This window comes from Populus trichocarpa, chromosome 16 (genome assembly GCF_000002775.5).
Source record: "Populus trichocarpa isolate Nisqually-1 chromosome 16, P.trichocarpa_v4.1, whole genome shotgun sequence".
NCBI classification, from domain to species: domain Eukaryota; kingdom Viridiplantae; phylum Streptophyta; class Magnoliopsida; order Malpighiales; family Salicaceae; genus Populus; species Populus trichocarpa.
This window is the reverse complement of record NC_037300.2, coordinates 3,056,918-3,072,606: the sequence shown is the minus strand read 5'-3', so window position 1 is coordinate 3,072,606 and position 15,689 is coordinate 3,056,918. Positions and strand designations below refer to the sequence as shown.

The 15,689-nt window shown below is 31.3% G+C and overlaps 1 protein-coding gene across 1 annotated transcript; it reads left to right on the top strand.

The window, feature by feature from the left end:
* Window positions 1-462: 462 nt before the first annotated feature.
* Window positions 463-1,467, top strand: LOC7483985 (uncharacterized). Its single transcript, XM_002323253.4, has one exon. The coding sequence runs from the start codon at window positions 526-528 to the stop codon at window positions 1,120-1,122; it is 597 nt and encodes a 198-aa protein (XP_002323289.2). The 5' UTR covers window positions 463-525; the 3' UTR covers window positions 1,123-1,467.
* The last annotated feature ends 14,222 nt before the right edge of the window (window positions 1,468-15,689 follow it).

Here is a 15,689-nt window from a genome sequence, read left to right as displayed (position 1 = left end):
TCAGTAATAAACCAAAATATGCACATAGTGCTCGAGCAGTTGATGGTTTAACTTGAGAAGAACATATTCTCGCATTATATTATTTTCTTGGGCTGGTGGTTTCGGCGAAGATTAAGCCTTAGTCGCCGTTCTCGAGTTGCTTACTGAAATTAAAAAAATCGCGCCATGACCTTAGCTTGATGAGGCATGGATCTCTAGTTTTTAGCACTCTAAATTCTACTGTTATAGGCATGACCTCGATACACTGATCAATAACAGAAAGTGCCACGATATTTCGAAAAATGTAAGCGGGTCATGATATGTAGTGCGGGAACTTAAGATAGCTACAGGATTTCAAGTCTTTATCGATTGCATGACTGAGAAAAAGGAGAAAGGAGAAATTGCCTACGAAATCTACAAAGTGGATGGCATTCCTTTTAAATATGATAAAAGTATAGTGGCAAATAGGTAATCAAGACTCTTTATATACGCCATCGAACAATGCCCAAGAAATTAACCCCACCACACCTATAGACCTAGAGAAAAATGGTTAGCTCTCCATCCTATCTAAGAAACTTGCACCCTCTTCAAGTTTTCTCTAAAAAGCCACCATCTTCTACCTTAAGCTCCATGAAGATCAAAACCCTTATCCACACCCTTATCATCTCACACGTGTGCCGCATCGTTCGAGCTCTATCCAAAGCAAAATCCGTTGTCATTGAGATTCTTAAAGAGAACCACCATTTGCACTTCTTCATTTCCCCTACGAAGAACTCAAAAAAGAAGCAGAAGCATCAGAAGATATTCCTTGGCTCATTTAGGCTACACTATAACTGGTGCTCTTCACATGTGCTGCCAGTGCCAGAACCAGTTCTTGATGGGTTCTCTTCTTCCCATTTCTACTATGACTCTACGTGGAACTCGATAATTACAAATGAGCAGTGCGAGGACAACACGGAGTCTCAGCTTTCAGGGTACCTTCATTGGCTAGACGAGAAAGTTGACGATGAGGGTCCTAAGGGTATCGAGAAAGATATCAATCGGCTAGCAGATTTGTTCATTGCAAACTGCCATGAAAAGTTTATATTGGAGAAGCAAGAGTCCTACAGGAGATTCCAAGCAATGATGGCTAGAAGCATGTGAATGTAGGGGTCTTTTTGTTTCTCGTTGTAGTTTTTCTTTTGCTTTCCCATTCTTCTATGCTAGAACATTGGTGGGGTGAGGAAAGTACATAATGGCCATATTGGGGTGCAAGGGGTTTTTCCTTTTGGGTTCTTCTTTCTTCCTTTTGACATTGTGCTTTATTTTGAAATGGTGGAGGCCTAGAGAGTTGTACATGATATGGAGAAGGGGATGGGGAGGGGGTAATTGTGAAATTCCTGATCCCTTGAAAGTGTATGATAATGCTGGCAACTTTCAGGTTGCAGGGGTGGAAGTGTGTTTCGTCTAATCTATCATTGCAATAATTTTTCTGATTTTTTTCTTTTATTTTTGGAATTTCTATGTCGGATCTCAATAGACATAATTTTCATTGTCCTCGTTTTATGGGATGCACAATATTGAGCTTGGAAAGGGATTATGTTCTTGAAATTTAGTGTAGGCTCCAGCATCCAACCTTTTAATTTAACATAAAATCCAACAACGGATTTTGAGTTATTCGATAAAAATAGTGCTCTTGTGATTTTAAATCCCCACTCTTTGGAAGCTCCGTTCATCTCAAAGGTTTAAATATGAGATTTTTCTCGTGGAAATCCCTAAACATAAGAGTCAAGCATCTGCTTAAAGTTCTTTGTGGGGTGAAAAAAGTGTCCAGAGAGTACTCTATAGTCATTTAGTGATGCAGATGTGCTACAGTGTAGTAAGGTATACTTCTACCTGCAACTTATATATTTTCTGAATCCTTGTGCGATGTTAAGACTATAATGCGTTCTGGCTACAAAAAATTTCTTAAGAAAAAAATAAGAGGAAATTTGTAAATTTAGATTTGTTAGAAAATAATATAAATCATATATTGGGATCTCGTATAACGGTTTAAGCTGTTGGTTGAAATGATTTCTTGACATGATATCAAAGTTTTAATGAAAAAGCGATCACGGGTTCGAATATGATAATATGAATTTATGCAAATTTCAAGTCCAAATAACTTTCATTTAAAGGGGTGTGTTAAAGAATAAAATAAATCATAAAGTGAAATCTCACCTAACAATTTAAGCTATTGGATTGAGATAATTTCTTGACAAGATTAAATTAAGTATTATTACTTCATAAAATAAAGAATTTATTTACAATAAAGTTATTTTTGTATACTCGCAGCTAATTAAGCGAATATATTTCCACAAGCTTTTTTCAGACGAGCATTTTTTAGGACTATAATCGTGATAGTAATAAATGACTATTTGAGAAGCATTTTTCATAAAAGGGTTTGATTTCTATAGTGATGCATGCATCCTCGAGAAAAGTTAAAAACTGTTGGAACCTAATTGTCGCCAATAATATAGTGGGTGATTGTCCATTTTGACTTGAAGCTATAAATTTCATGTTCATCTTGGACAGGTCGTGCATTTCTAATCAATTACTTCATTTTATCAAGAATTGCAGCAACCTCTTATGCACGACGACAAGCATCAAATCCACTTGGTGCATATATAATTTTAAGATCCTATTTGTGTTTACATTGTAAAAATACTTTTAAAAAAACTGAAATTTTTTTATTTTTTCTTCAAATTAGTATTTTTTATATATATTTTCAGGTCATTTTTATATATTGATGTCAAAAATAATTTTTTAAAAATAAATAAAAATATTATTTTAAAATTATTTCAAATAAAAAAAAACTTTAAAACACAACCATAATTATACTCTCAAACATCATTTCACAGCATGATGAAAAAGAAAATGCTAACAGATTAGAGTAAAACTGTGGGACTCGATTGAGAAATGTATCATACTTGAGAAACCTAGTTGAGAAACTCGTCATTAGCATGGAAACCCAACTAAGAATTGATGGGATTAGGGAGTAAATTGAGAGTTTTTCCCTTTCAAACTTCAATAAATATATATGAAGACATGGCATCTCAAACAGGCCTTGTAATTATTAAATTCGGTTTGGTTGACGAAGTGACTGATGATCTATCGATTCGAAAACCACCCCGGGCCAGGGCTTGTTTGCTTGCCCAGGACTCCAAGCTGCTGCTTATAATTATCATCTTAAAAGTCAAAGTAAGCTCGCTTATCCAGTTCCATTAGTCATGAAAGTGATGGTTAAGTTTTTTAACCACAAGTATGTCTCCTGCCATGGCAGATGTGCGGGTAACATGTCACTTTATGATCTCAGATTAGTAGAGGTAACTATCTGCGTTGATAATCGTGCCAGATCATTTTGCAGTGCTGAGCTTAGCCTTGTTTTGGACAGGGTCAATCTCTTGGGCTCCCCTCTCTTCCTGTTTTAGCCATCACTATGATCTAATTAAGCTATATATTAGCACAGCATATCCAAGTGGAGCCAAATGTGATACTTTACAGAATCTAGTACAAGATCATTAATTTAGACTAAAACAAATAATAAAGAAAGATCTCAGTGATGACTTCCAAATTATTAAGTTTACTGATGATGATTTTTAAACGTGTATTTGTCTATTAAACGTGACAGTTGTGATTGTGCAAAAGCATACTGGATTTTGTTTTTTTCCATATCTTTTGACTATTAAACGTGTATTTGTTAACTCATATATTGCCAAGTATTCATCTACTCCCAACAGCACACTGAATTTCATAGCAGCTGATGCCTAGGATACTTGAATGTTTATTCGTTGCCCACTATAGAATTTCATGGAAGTTGGTTCTTCTACGTAGCAGCTAGCATCTCCCCTTGGAGATGCTCTCACTGCTAAATTTGTATGCCAGACAGTGAGATTCCTTATTCAAATTGCTTTATAAGCCCGCTGTCACAAATTGATGACAGCATAAACCGAGCTTCCTTCAATTTTTTAAGAAAGGACATGCGTGAAAGATTAGAATAAAAGATAGTCATGGGTAATAAATTAACAGGGAAACTTTCAATTTCATCCCAAAACAAAAAAAATTACCAATTGATTCACTAATGTTCTATACATTTCTCTATTATATTCTTTTGTCCATGTTTGTTAGCATTCCCTGTCAAGTTGTCTTCAAGACGATGCCTTTATTATGCATCAGATGCGGACGATGGACCTAATTGAGAAACATCAGAGACCCTGCTGATAAATCTTTTATTTTGACCCTGGTTTAATTATAGGTTTCTCCGGCATAAATTAATCTAGCTAGCTAAATAGGTACCACCCCAGTACATAAAGGGAAAATCTTGATGAATCTTGTATGATCATACAAGAACATGCAAATGACAAGAGCGCAGAGTACCTGACGTTAAATAAGCTACCAATGCAAATACATCCTCAAACACACATCCCCATGACATAGATTCTACCTAACTGCGTGCTTACCTTGCAAGTTGTAAATTAATAAGTTTTTTTTTGTTTTTTTGTTTTTTTTAAGAATTGATGATGATCCATAATCTTAGGTCAATGCGGCAGGGGTCTTTAATTACTAAGGGTAGATGTAGCTAGCTAGACAAGCCAGGACCGGTCTATTTTCAAGCTTTTGTTTATAGAGTTTTTAATTAGCGAATTAAGCTGGGTTAGGCATCCATAAATGTTTTCTTTTCTACCTCCTGTAAGTTTCTTTATTCCGAAACTTCCTTTGCTGCTTTAAGGTGAGGGAAAGAGATACGAGGGACCGGGGTATGGATAGGCAAGCTTTTAGGCTTTAGCAGATCAAAATCGGTTCCCTTGGTCTCTTTGTTTAATTTCTTGTTTATAGACCACCTTTTAAAAAAAATAAAAAAAGTTGATGCCTGAATTAATTTATTTATGTAATTAGTTTTTTATTTGACTTTACAATTAATTTTTCAAAGACTATACTTTTCATTCGGAACTTTGAAGACAAATAATATTTTACATTCTCGAAAGTTGACGAAAAAAAATCAATAAATATATCTATTTTTTACAAAACTTCTATTATATTTTAAATAATAACTAAAAAGCTTTTAACCTTGTGAATTAAATGTAACAATTTCTACCATGACTTGACCAAATCCAAGCGAAAGTTTCTTCTCATTAATAGCCTGCCCCCACATGTTCAGAAACAATAAATTCAACTCTCATTCAAATTAACCAAGAAAACTAGCTGGGAAGAGAAGTTTGTGGGTAATCACCTTTTGCAGTTGAAATTAAAATATTTACGGTATAATTTAACTGGTTAAATTTTAAATTTGTTTTTTTAAATATTATTAGTTTAAGTGTTATAAATCTTAAAACTACTAGAAATTTATCTGGTCGTTAATTTTAAAATCTCGAAAGATTAGTTAAGATATATATAAATTAGTCCGGACACCTATAATTATTAAAAAAAAAAAGTGTCGAGCTGCTAAACATTAAGCATGATATGCATAGGACATTAAAGGACAGTTCAGTTAATAAATTCTACAGTTAGGTTCTTAATTTCCAAAAGAGGTAGTGATTAATTGGGGTTGAATATGGTTATTGGAAGGCCGTGTTTGTGATGGCTAGCGGCTGTATTTTTAGGTTATGGAACGGCAGAGAGAAGCTGGTGGGTTGATGGAGAAAGAGGGCAGTACTGTGGATGTGAAAAGAGGGGGATTAAGTTGTTGGCTGTGCTGCTTCGGTCTAAGATGGAGGAGGAAGATGAGATGCTGACATGAAAAAAGAGAAGAAGATGAATGTTGGTGTTTTTTTTTTTTTTTGTTCTTTTAGATTTGTGTGGTGCCTTAATATATATAAAAAAATTTATTAGTTGTATAGTGAAAATGTTTGGGATTTCAATTAATGTGATAATCGATTGGGTAGCTACGGTTGATCTCCAACTGCTTATAGAAAATTGTTTAGTTTGTACTTGGAAGATTCATGGAACCTGAAAATAGATCGCACGGCTCAAAACACAAGAAAGCCTTGATTTCTCGCCGAACTCATGCCGGAAAAACAAAACTTTGATTTCAGCAAAGGATCATGACATGGTGACCCATGCATGCTTTAGATTTCCAAGTTAACACTTGGAAAATAAATTATTTATTAAGAAGATTAGACAATTTACGTTGACTAATTAATTATCTTGTGAGAAACTATTTGATTCTATGAGTGTTAATTACCTAGTTAGCTGGCTAATTCAACAACGTAGTCAAGTTAAACTTCACTTAGTACATGAGCTATGGGAGTTTGCATTCCATGAATATTTGTTAGGGAGGGGGGGGGGGTTTATATACAAGAAAAGAATATGAGAAAAAATTAATGTATTATTATTTGGATTTATATGAAAGAGACAAAACAATAAAAGGACTAAAGTGGAAAGATCAAAAAATTATGGGTGCGATTTCCCCATGCCGATCACATTAGAGATGGAGGAAGTAATACAGAGAAGGAGAAGCAATATCCTTGCTGGCATAGTTGAAGACTGATTATTAATTCATGAAAACAACCATGTGTTGTGTTGCTAAGTGTTTTCTAGTTAAAAAAAATATATATTTAATTATGAAGTATAATTTTTAATAAATTTATAATTGGGACATAAAATTGTGATAATATTGTATAAAGCAAATTAAAATAAATTATGAAGTACAATTCTCAATAAATCTAATGTTAAATAATGAAATTTTTTAAAAAAATCAATTTAAAAAAAACAATTTGAATCAACCTAGGTTAATCTGTTATACCTGTGATCTGAGTCATGAGACTGAAATAACCCCATGTAACACAAATAAAAAAAAATTACAAAACTTTATTCCCAACCAACCTAATATTAAATGATAAAATTAGAAAAATACAAAAAAATTAAACAAGAAATAGTAAACCAAATCACTGTTAGTGAAGAAAAAAACAAGAAATAGTGTTTTTTTCTATCTCTTTCGTTTTTTTCTCAAACTATATTTTTTTTTGTTCAATTTCAATTCTATTATTTAATATTAGATTTATTAGAGATTGAAGTTGATAATATTTTTTCAATTATAAAATTAAGTTATTTTAGTTTTATAATTTAAAATATAAACTTGATAAGTTTAAGTCGGTTTACTCAAAAAATTTTTAATTATTATTAGAAACGATTGATGATTAAATTGTTCTCATGTCTAAAATGCTCACATAAAATAAAATCAAGAGGTGCAATTTCGACATCTATCGTAAAGCACGAGGTGTAATAGTTTTTTTTTTTTTTTTTTTTTGCTTATAGGAGAAGGTTACCTTATATAAGTTCACAACCATACATTAACTATTAATTAATTGGGTTTGAAAGGAAAAGTTTTCACAATTGAGTCCTTAATGCATGGCTCTTCCATCCAAATCGTCAAAGCTTTCTGTCTAAAATATTTCTTTTATGCAATTAAGCGACATCATTTGACGACAACATCACAACTCCTATAAAAAAACTACAATTGATCTAGGCAGAGGGATTTATTCAAGATTTATGAGATGGAACCAATTGAGAAATTTTTCTTAACAATATATATATATATATATATATACAGCTTTTGGGGGAGTTATTATTTATGGTCGGCCTCTATGGTAGATTGAGTCGGGAGGTTGATAGGCTGTGGTTTACCTTGTGGCGGATATCAGCCGTTTATACGATAAAACTCAATTTTTCTCATTCCGCAGTTCAATTCATCTATGAACATTGATAAAATCACTCCATTTAGTAGCAGTTTAACTCAATGGAAACAGCTTCAAGCCTACCCAATTCAAAAAAAAAAAAAAAACAATGATTGTAGAAATATTTATGGTTCATCTAATATTCCTCGGGAGGTAGTGCAGAGCTTGGAAGCCGCTGATCATGTGATGCTGAGTTGACTATTGTTTCTATTACCGTTCCTGATCAGCTCACTGCAATCCCAAAAAATGGATTAAAAAACAAAGAATCATGTGATTAGCCACGTGAATCCTAATCAATAACCAGAGTTTACATGTTCTTTGCAGCATTCTTAAACCCTTAAAATGTATTAACTTTGTTGACCAGCTATCCTTACCGCTGTGTAATTACTCTAATCCACCTTTAAAATCTACCTCTTACCTTCCAAGCTATGCCGTGCCTTTCTTTCATCTTTGCCCCGTCTTTTCAATGGTCCACATTTTCTGGCCAACAGCTAGCCCAAGGCATAACCTTGATGAAAGCCACGCTTAGCTCATCTTCTGGTAATTAACCGATATCAAATTAAAACCTGCATAAAAAGATTAACCTAGACAATGAAATGGAGACATCTTATTCGAATCTGTTATTTTTTAAAATAAATTAAAATGATATTTTTTTTTAATTTTTAAAATTTATTCTTGATATCAACACATCAAAATGATCTAAAAATACAGGAAAAAAATAAAGTTTTTAAATATTAAATTTTTGTCTTGTAACAAACTGATCATAAGGTGTGTGGAAACACTTAGATTTGGTATATTAAAAAGAAGAAAAGGATCATCCCGATGTTGAAAGTGAATGCATGAATAAACAATCTTAGCAACAACTAGACTTCCCTGGATCTTGTCAGTTATGTTTGACATGTTGTTGAGCATGGCAGCGCTTGTTGGCCTCCGATTAATATTAAAAAAAATAAGGAAAAATCATTAATTTATGACAGGGAGGCCTTTTCTTACGGACTCGGCGGATTAATGTGAATATATATAAATTTCAAAATGTTTATATATATATATATATATATATATATATATATATATAATACATCGACAATGCTATTGTTAGATGATATGAATATGATTTTAAAACCAAGTTTATTTATTTCATTGTATCATATATTTCGAATCAAATCACATGAAAAATTAAATTAAATTGATAATATATTATAATTTTTATATTTGAAATAAAATACTAAATTATATAATTGAATTCAATTATATTATTCAGAATATATACTTGTAAAAATAAATTGAATTATTTTTATCCTTAATCTTTATTGCATAAATTATTTCTTTTTGTTACAAAAAACTCATACATTTATTTAAAATAAAATAAAATATAGGTATTTTAAAGAAGATACAAATAAATATATCATGAGAAACTTGTCATTAGAATGTTGAGAAAAGAAATTCTAGAAATATCTTGATAAAAATTCTTTTGATTTTCTCAAATTGAACTTAAATAAAATAAATATTAAAAATCAATACAATTACATTAACATAAACAAGTCAATAATTAACATAATTTTAATAATCTCATGATAATTGAAATCAAACTTATAAAGTATGTTGCATATACCTATTCCTTCACTTTGTATTATTTTTTAGTGGTATTTTTAGTGGAAAGATAGAAAGAAGCTAATTACTTTTTAGGGTTTCAACTAGCAAACAAAGAAAGGTATTTTTAGAATATTATTTTTTATTTAAAATTATTATAGCACATCAGAGATTTCTTCTTTGATTTGTTTTTGAATATATTTTGAATAATTTAAATTCTATTTAAAATTTAAATCGAATTCCAAACATAAAAGTTAATTTAATTCTATGAATTGATTTTAATTCACGACATGTCGTTGGCTTCGGGGAGCCTGCAAGTCGATTTCATGTGATTAATTACCTGTTTATTTTTGTGTTTCAAATATTTTTTGAAAAAATTTAAATTTTATTTATTTATTTATTTGTTTCAAAATAATGTTTTTTTTTGTTTTTAGATCATCTTAATATACTGATGTCAAAAATAATTTTTAAAAAATATAAAAATATATTATTTTAATATATTTCTAAATAAAAAATATTTTAAAAAATTATTATTATTAAACTTTCAAATATCTATAGAGATGCTTTCATTATGGAAAGCTTTGTCCACTCCTTAACAGACGACCTGTCATTGGTCATCTTTGGACTTTGGAGTTTACAATTGGCTCAGTTGGGTCTGTGTATCAATCCTTTGGGGGCTGGTTTCTTCTCACAGATTGGCCTAGTTATTCTGGACCATTCGCTTGGTTATAAAGGTTTGGGCTTTTGCTCTCATTGGGCTTAACCAGCCTAGAGTAGAACTAAGCCTTTAGAAGAAGAAAAAATAAAAATATTGTAGTCTTTTGCCTTTTTAAGAAAATATTTTCAGTCCATCACAACTATCTTAATTTATTATTTAAAAAAGGAAAAAAAAAAAGAGCAAGCAAGCTCAACAACAATTGAAGAAATTAAATTATTGTAAATTGTTCGTGGTTATGATATAAAAATATTTAATAATGTTCATCATAGCTATAATAACTTGCAACCTTGCATGCATCCATTCGCAAAGACAACGAAATCTCGTACTAGGAAAAAAGATTTAAGATGTGAATGGAAAAACACAACAGGCCCTGTTTATAGCATACTTATTAAATTTGGACTGGCTCGGCAAGTTGATTCGAAACCCGGTTAATTTGGTGACTGGATCGATTTGGATAAGGTAAAAGACCAGGATGAGCAAAAACCCCGCAAAACTCGGTTGACCCTTCGGATTGACCCGTGACCCAGGGGACCCGATAAAACCCGATTAATTTTTATATTTTTTAGTTGGTTGTTAACCCTTTTTAAAATTCACTATATAAATACTAGAATGTTTTATTTTTTCAATATGAGATTTGAAACCATTTAGTATATATATTCTATGTTCACAAGAAACAAAATATTTTTTCAATATGGAATTTGAAGTCCTTTTATATGTTCACAAGAAAAAAAGTTATATTTTTTTCAATGTAGGATAAAAAATCTTTTTTTGTTTAAATACTTCAACTTGAAAAGATAACATACTAACATGATATCTTTTTAATGTGGAATAAAAATCTTTTTTGAAATAATCTTTTAAATTTTATTATTTATAATATGTCTAGCCTATATTCACATGAGTTATTTTTTAATTTTTTTATATGAAATATTAAAATTTCAAATATATATTTTTTAATTTTTCTGAATTAATTCGCATGAACTTATAAAATCCGGGATCTGGCTTCTTAACCGGATCACCCCAATATCAGGTAAGATACCTATGGTTTATAATGCTGTAAAGACAAACCCTTGTACCTAAAAGGCTCATGGCTAGCAATCCAACACAATGTAAGATGACTGTTGAACGTGCGGCTCTCCCTTTCCATCTGTCCATGGCTCGCATAGTCAAGAAGCTTGCCCTGAGACAAGGTGTGTAAAGCCAAGAAATGCATTAAACTAATTTTAAAAAGCGAACTATGCATGTGGCTGCTAGGCTTTTCTTGCCCACGGTTGCACCGGGACGCCCTTCTCCGAAATTGAGGTCGCTTTCCATTCAATCATGGCTCTCGACGGGGACAAATCCATTGTATAGCTAGCATTTTAAAAGATGTTGTTCTAGGTCAGAAATCAAACTCTCGATACTAAAATCAAGGTTGTCACAATCATAATTCTCACTTGGATTCTGATATCTGCAGGCAAGGTCAAGCTTGTAGCTCAACCTTTTAGGGGAAATGATTCTTCTAATAAGCCACATTCGTTATAATTCATAAATTGGAGATCGAATTATTTCTCGTAGTTTTAGCTAATACTATATATAGTTTTAGATGCAGGAAAGCGCCTTTTCAATTCAATCACAAGAATCAACACCCCCTTACATCCACACCCAAAAAAGGAAAAAACTTGAAAAATATACTATTTTGTGAGTTTGTATCTCTATTCGACTCATGAATTATATTTTTCTATGATACTATTTAGTATTATAGTTTAACCGTATCTTTTAAAATTTTTAATTTTTTAACTTCAAATTATTTTTTTGATGTTTTTAGATCGTTTTGATGTGTTAGTATAAAAAAAATTAAAAATTAAAAAATATTATTTTGATGAATTTTCAAATAAATAATATTTTGAAAAATAATATTTACACTCTAAAAAAAACTATTTATCCTGATCTTTTGGTACAATTAACAAGCAGATCAAAGAAACAAAAAGACAGGAAATGCAGTTCACAATTAGTAATATTTCTTGACATTAGTGTAGAGTGCGGAACAAAAGTTACATGAACAATTTTTAGAAACATTAAAATTGGAACTTCTAATGCTGCCTAACACTACCCTTTATCTACAGCCATTAATTTTCCACATACACTCTCTTTCCAAAACACAAAATTGAGACTTAGATCAAAGAGCTAGACATGTTGATTAAAAAGTACTATAAAAGACAAAATGTTAAAACAAATATTAATATTCTACAAAAACAAATTAATGAAACTAACAAGAAACTCTCCATTCTTGCCGAGATCGATCTAGTCCTCTTGCTTGTCTCAAGAAGATCACTAGTTTTGTATAGGATTAGAGACACTTGGTGGCGCTTTCCTTAGGCTTTGCTCCACAGCTTTCTTGGCCTCTTTCATTGTTCCATCACCCAACTTGTTCTCTCTTGACTTCAATGGAGTTGCTAGTAGCTTCCTCGATATTGTGCTTCTTTTGCTTGGGATTAGACTACTCTCTTCATGGCAAAGACATAGCGAGGATGATGCAAGAATGTGAACAAGAATCAAAACGAAGAGAGCGGCCAGAGTTCTGCTATTGATCTTCATGAAGGTACAAGTGAAGTGAACAAAGATCGGAGAGATTCAAATGATTTAAAAGCTTGAACAGGTAGGTATATATGGGCAGCCAGCACGCGGGTTCACTCTCCACGTGGTATGTGATGAGCCCATAAGATAAAATAATGTGAGATTAATATTATTGCAACTTTGGTTTTGATTATGGTATATATGCACGCAACTTGGGTTTCTAGATCTTTTGAAAAAATTCAAAAGGTTTACAAAATATTGAAACAATTGATTTACGGGATCAGTGTTGTGTGTAATTCGAGTGCAAGCTACTTTTATTGAGGATTTTTTTTTAATTATTATTTGAAATATTGATGATTAAATTGTTCTCATATCGAAAATGCTCACATAAAATAAAATCAAGAGGAGCAATTTCGAACAACTACATCTATCGTAAAGCACGAGGTCTAATATCACTCGGATATCAGTTGTTCGAGTTTGCTCATCTCTAACTTGGTTTAAAGTTTTTATTTATTTATTTATATCGGTGTCTGAGCCAACTTGTGCGCACCTCAACTAATTTCACGGGCTCTGAAGTTAACGATCATGTAAGTCTCCAGTAACCATTATATTAGCAACCACATGGCTCGAATCTGAGATCACATGGGGAGCAAATCCTTTAGTTCCAAGTTCTTACCACTGGACCACCCATTATATGGTTAAACTTGGTCTAAAGTTATACTATGGAATTCAATTTTTCTCATTCCACATATCAATTCATCTATGAACATTGATAAAATCATTCCATTTAGTAGCAGTTTAGCTCAATGAAGACAGCTTCAAGCTACCCCAATTCAAAAAAAAAAAGAAACAATGATTGTAGAAATATTGAGGGTCCATCTAATATTCCTTAGTGGCTAGTGCAGAGCTTGGAAGCCGCTAATGATCATGTGATGCTGAATTGACTATTGTTTCTATTACCGTTCCTGAGCTCATTGCAATCCCAAGAAATGGATTAAAAAACAAAGAATCATGTGATTCGCCACGTGAATCCTAATCAATAACCAGAGTTTACATGTTCTTCGCAGCATTCTTAAACCCTTAAAATGTATTACCTTTGTTGACCAGCTATCCTTAGCTGTGTAATTAATTACTTTAACCCACCTTTAACACTCTATAAAATCCTTCCAAGCTATGCCTTGTCTTTCTTTCATCTTTGCCCCATCTTTTCCATGGTCCACACTTTCTGGCCAACAGCCCAAGGCATGACCTTGATGAAAGCCACGCTTGGCTCATCTTCTGGAAAACGATCTCAAATTAAAACCTCCATACATAAAAAAGATTAAATCACATAATAAAATGGAAATATAGAGTGATAACAGTTATTGTTTAAAGTATTTTAAAAATATATTTTTGATATTAAAACTTTAAAACAATTTAAATATACCCAAAAAAATTTATTTAAATTAAAAACGTTTAAGTTCTTACAAAAATACTTTTCATTGTGGAAACACAAGATTTGGTATATTGAAAAAAAGAAAAAGATCATCCCGATGTTGAAAGTGAAAGCATGATTAAACAATGTTTGCAACAACTAGACGACTTCCCTGGATCTTCTCAGTTAAGTTTGACATGTCGTTGAATCAATGTCATAATTTAATAAGGCAATCGATACCTTAAGCATGGCAGCGCTTGTTGGCCCTACGATTAATATTAAAAAAAAAATAAGAAAAAAAATTCAGAAACTTGAAAGAAATTCTTATCCCATCCATACCAGTGATATATGGGCAGCTAATTCTTTTCCCTCATCCTCACGAAAAAAGAAAAAAAAAAACTTTCCTTTTCGTTTACATCTTAGATCATTTATGTGAGTAAAAGATACAGATATAGCTACACATTAATTTAAAATATATATATATATATATATATTAGGGTTTTTTAATTATCATAAAATTAGATGATAACTCATTTTTATTTTATTTTTATTCTCTTCAATCATATGACACTCAGATATCTCATGCAATATTATGTTTGATGTGTGTTTGTGTATGATATAGTTTTTTTGAATATTTTGAAATGGTTATATTTATTCCATTTAATAGTAAAAAAATACAGTTTAAAGTAAGATAGAAAAGTATTTATCTTTTTCTTGTCTCTGTATGTATGTATTTCACTAGATTATGCATATTTTATATTAATGAAAAATATTTTTTCCTTTAAAAAATATTATGGTCTGAACTAAAAAAAATGATATATCATAACTTTATGCGCATAAAAATAGATTGATAGAAAATACAAAATTTGTGATACATTTTATTGTATATATAAGAACAATAAAATTAAAATACAATTCAATATATATGTGTGGTGTGAAAGGAAAAATAAACAAAATAAAATAAAATAAAATAGGCAAAGACTTGAGCCCAAGCAAACCTCGGCTATGGTTTAGGTGCGCCTGGCTCAACTCCCGGTCAAAAGCAACAACACGTCATGGTTAACGCGTCGCGCTATATAATCTTCAACTTTGGACACGTCGGATTTCAAATAATCATGTCGGAATCTGGCAAATCACAAGAATAAATTCAATTTTTTTTTCAAACTTTTTCACTAAAAAACATTTATAAATATTCCCCTTGTTCTTATAAACACAAGTCTAACTTCAAAAACCATTTTTAAACAACAAATCCAATTATATTTCAATTAGAGGAGTGAAATTGTAAAATTTTGGTGTTAGATTGGATCCGTGAAGATGATAATTATCTTTTAATAATGGTATTTTATAGCAACAATGGATGAATTATATAATTTTTCACTCGTCTCTCTTTCCTTTTTCTTTTTTATATCTTCTTATTTTTTTTCTTTTATATTTTTTTGTTTAGACAAATTCAATAGTAAAAATTAATTCATTTGAAATCAATGATTAAGATTAATAAGTGACGAACATGATTTACGAATCTTTTAAAATTTATGAGAATAATTTTGGAATAAAATTTTAAAATGTACCTTTTTTTTTTGGCAAATCAAACATGATGTTTTTTTATTCTATAAATGCCTTTTCCATTTTATATACCCTTCCAAAAAAAAAAAAAAACTTATGAGCTAGAAACTCGATCCCTGTCCAATCTCTAAGGGGTCTTGATCAATCTCGTACCAACCATAGAAGCACTAGATCTTGTCCT

Bases quoted from the DNA above. Each gene is read 5' to 3' on its own strand.
- LOC7483985 (XM_002323253.4), top strand. From the start codon at position 526: ATGGTTAGCTCTCCATCCTATCTAAGAAACTTGCACCCTCTTCAAGTT.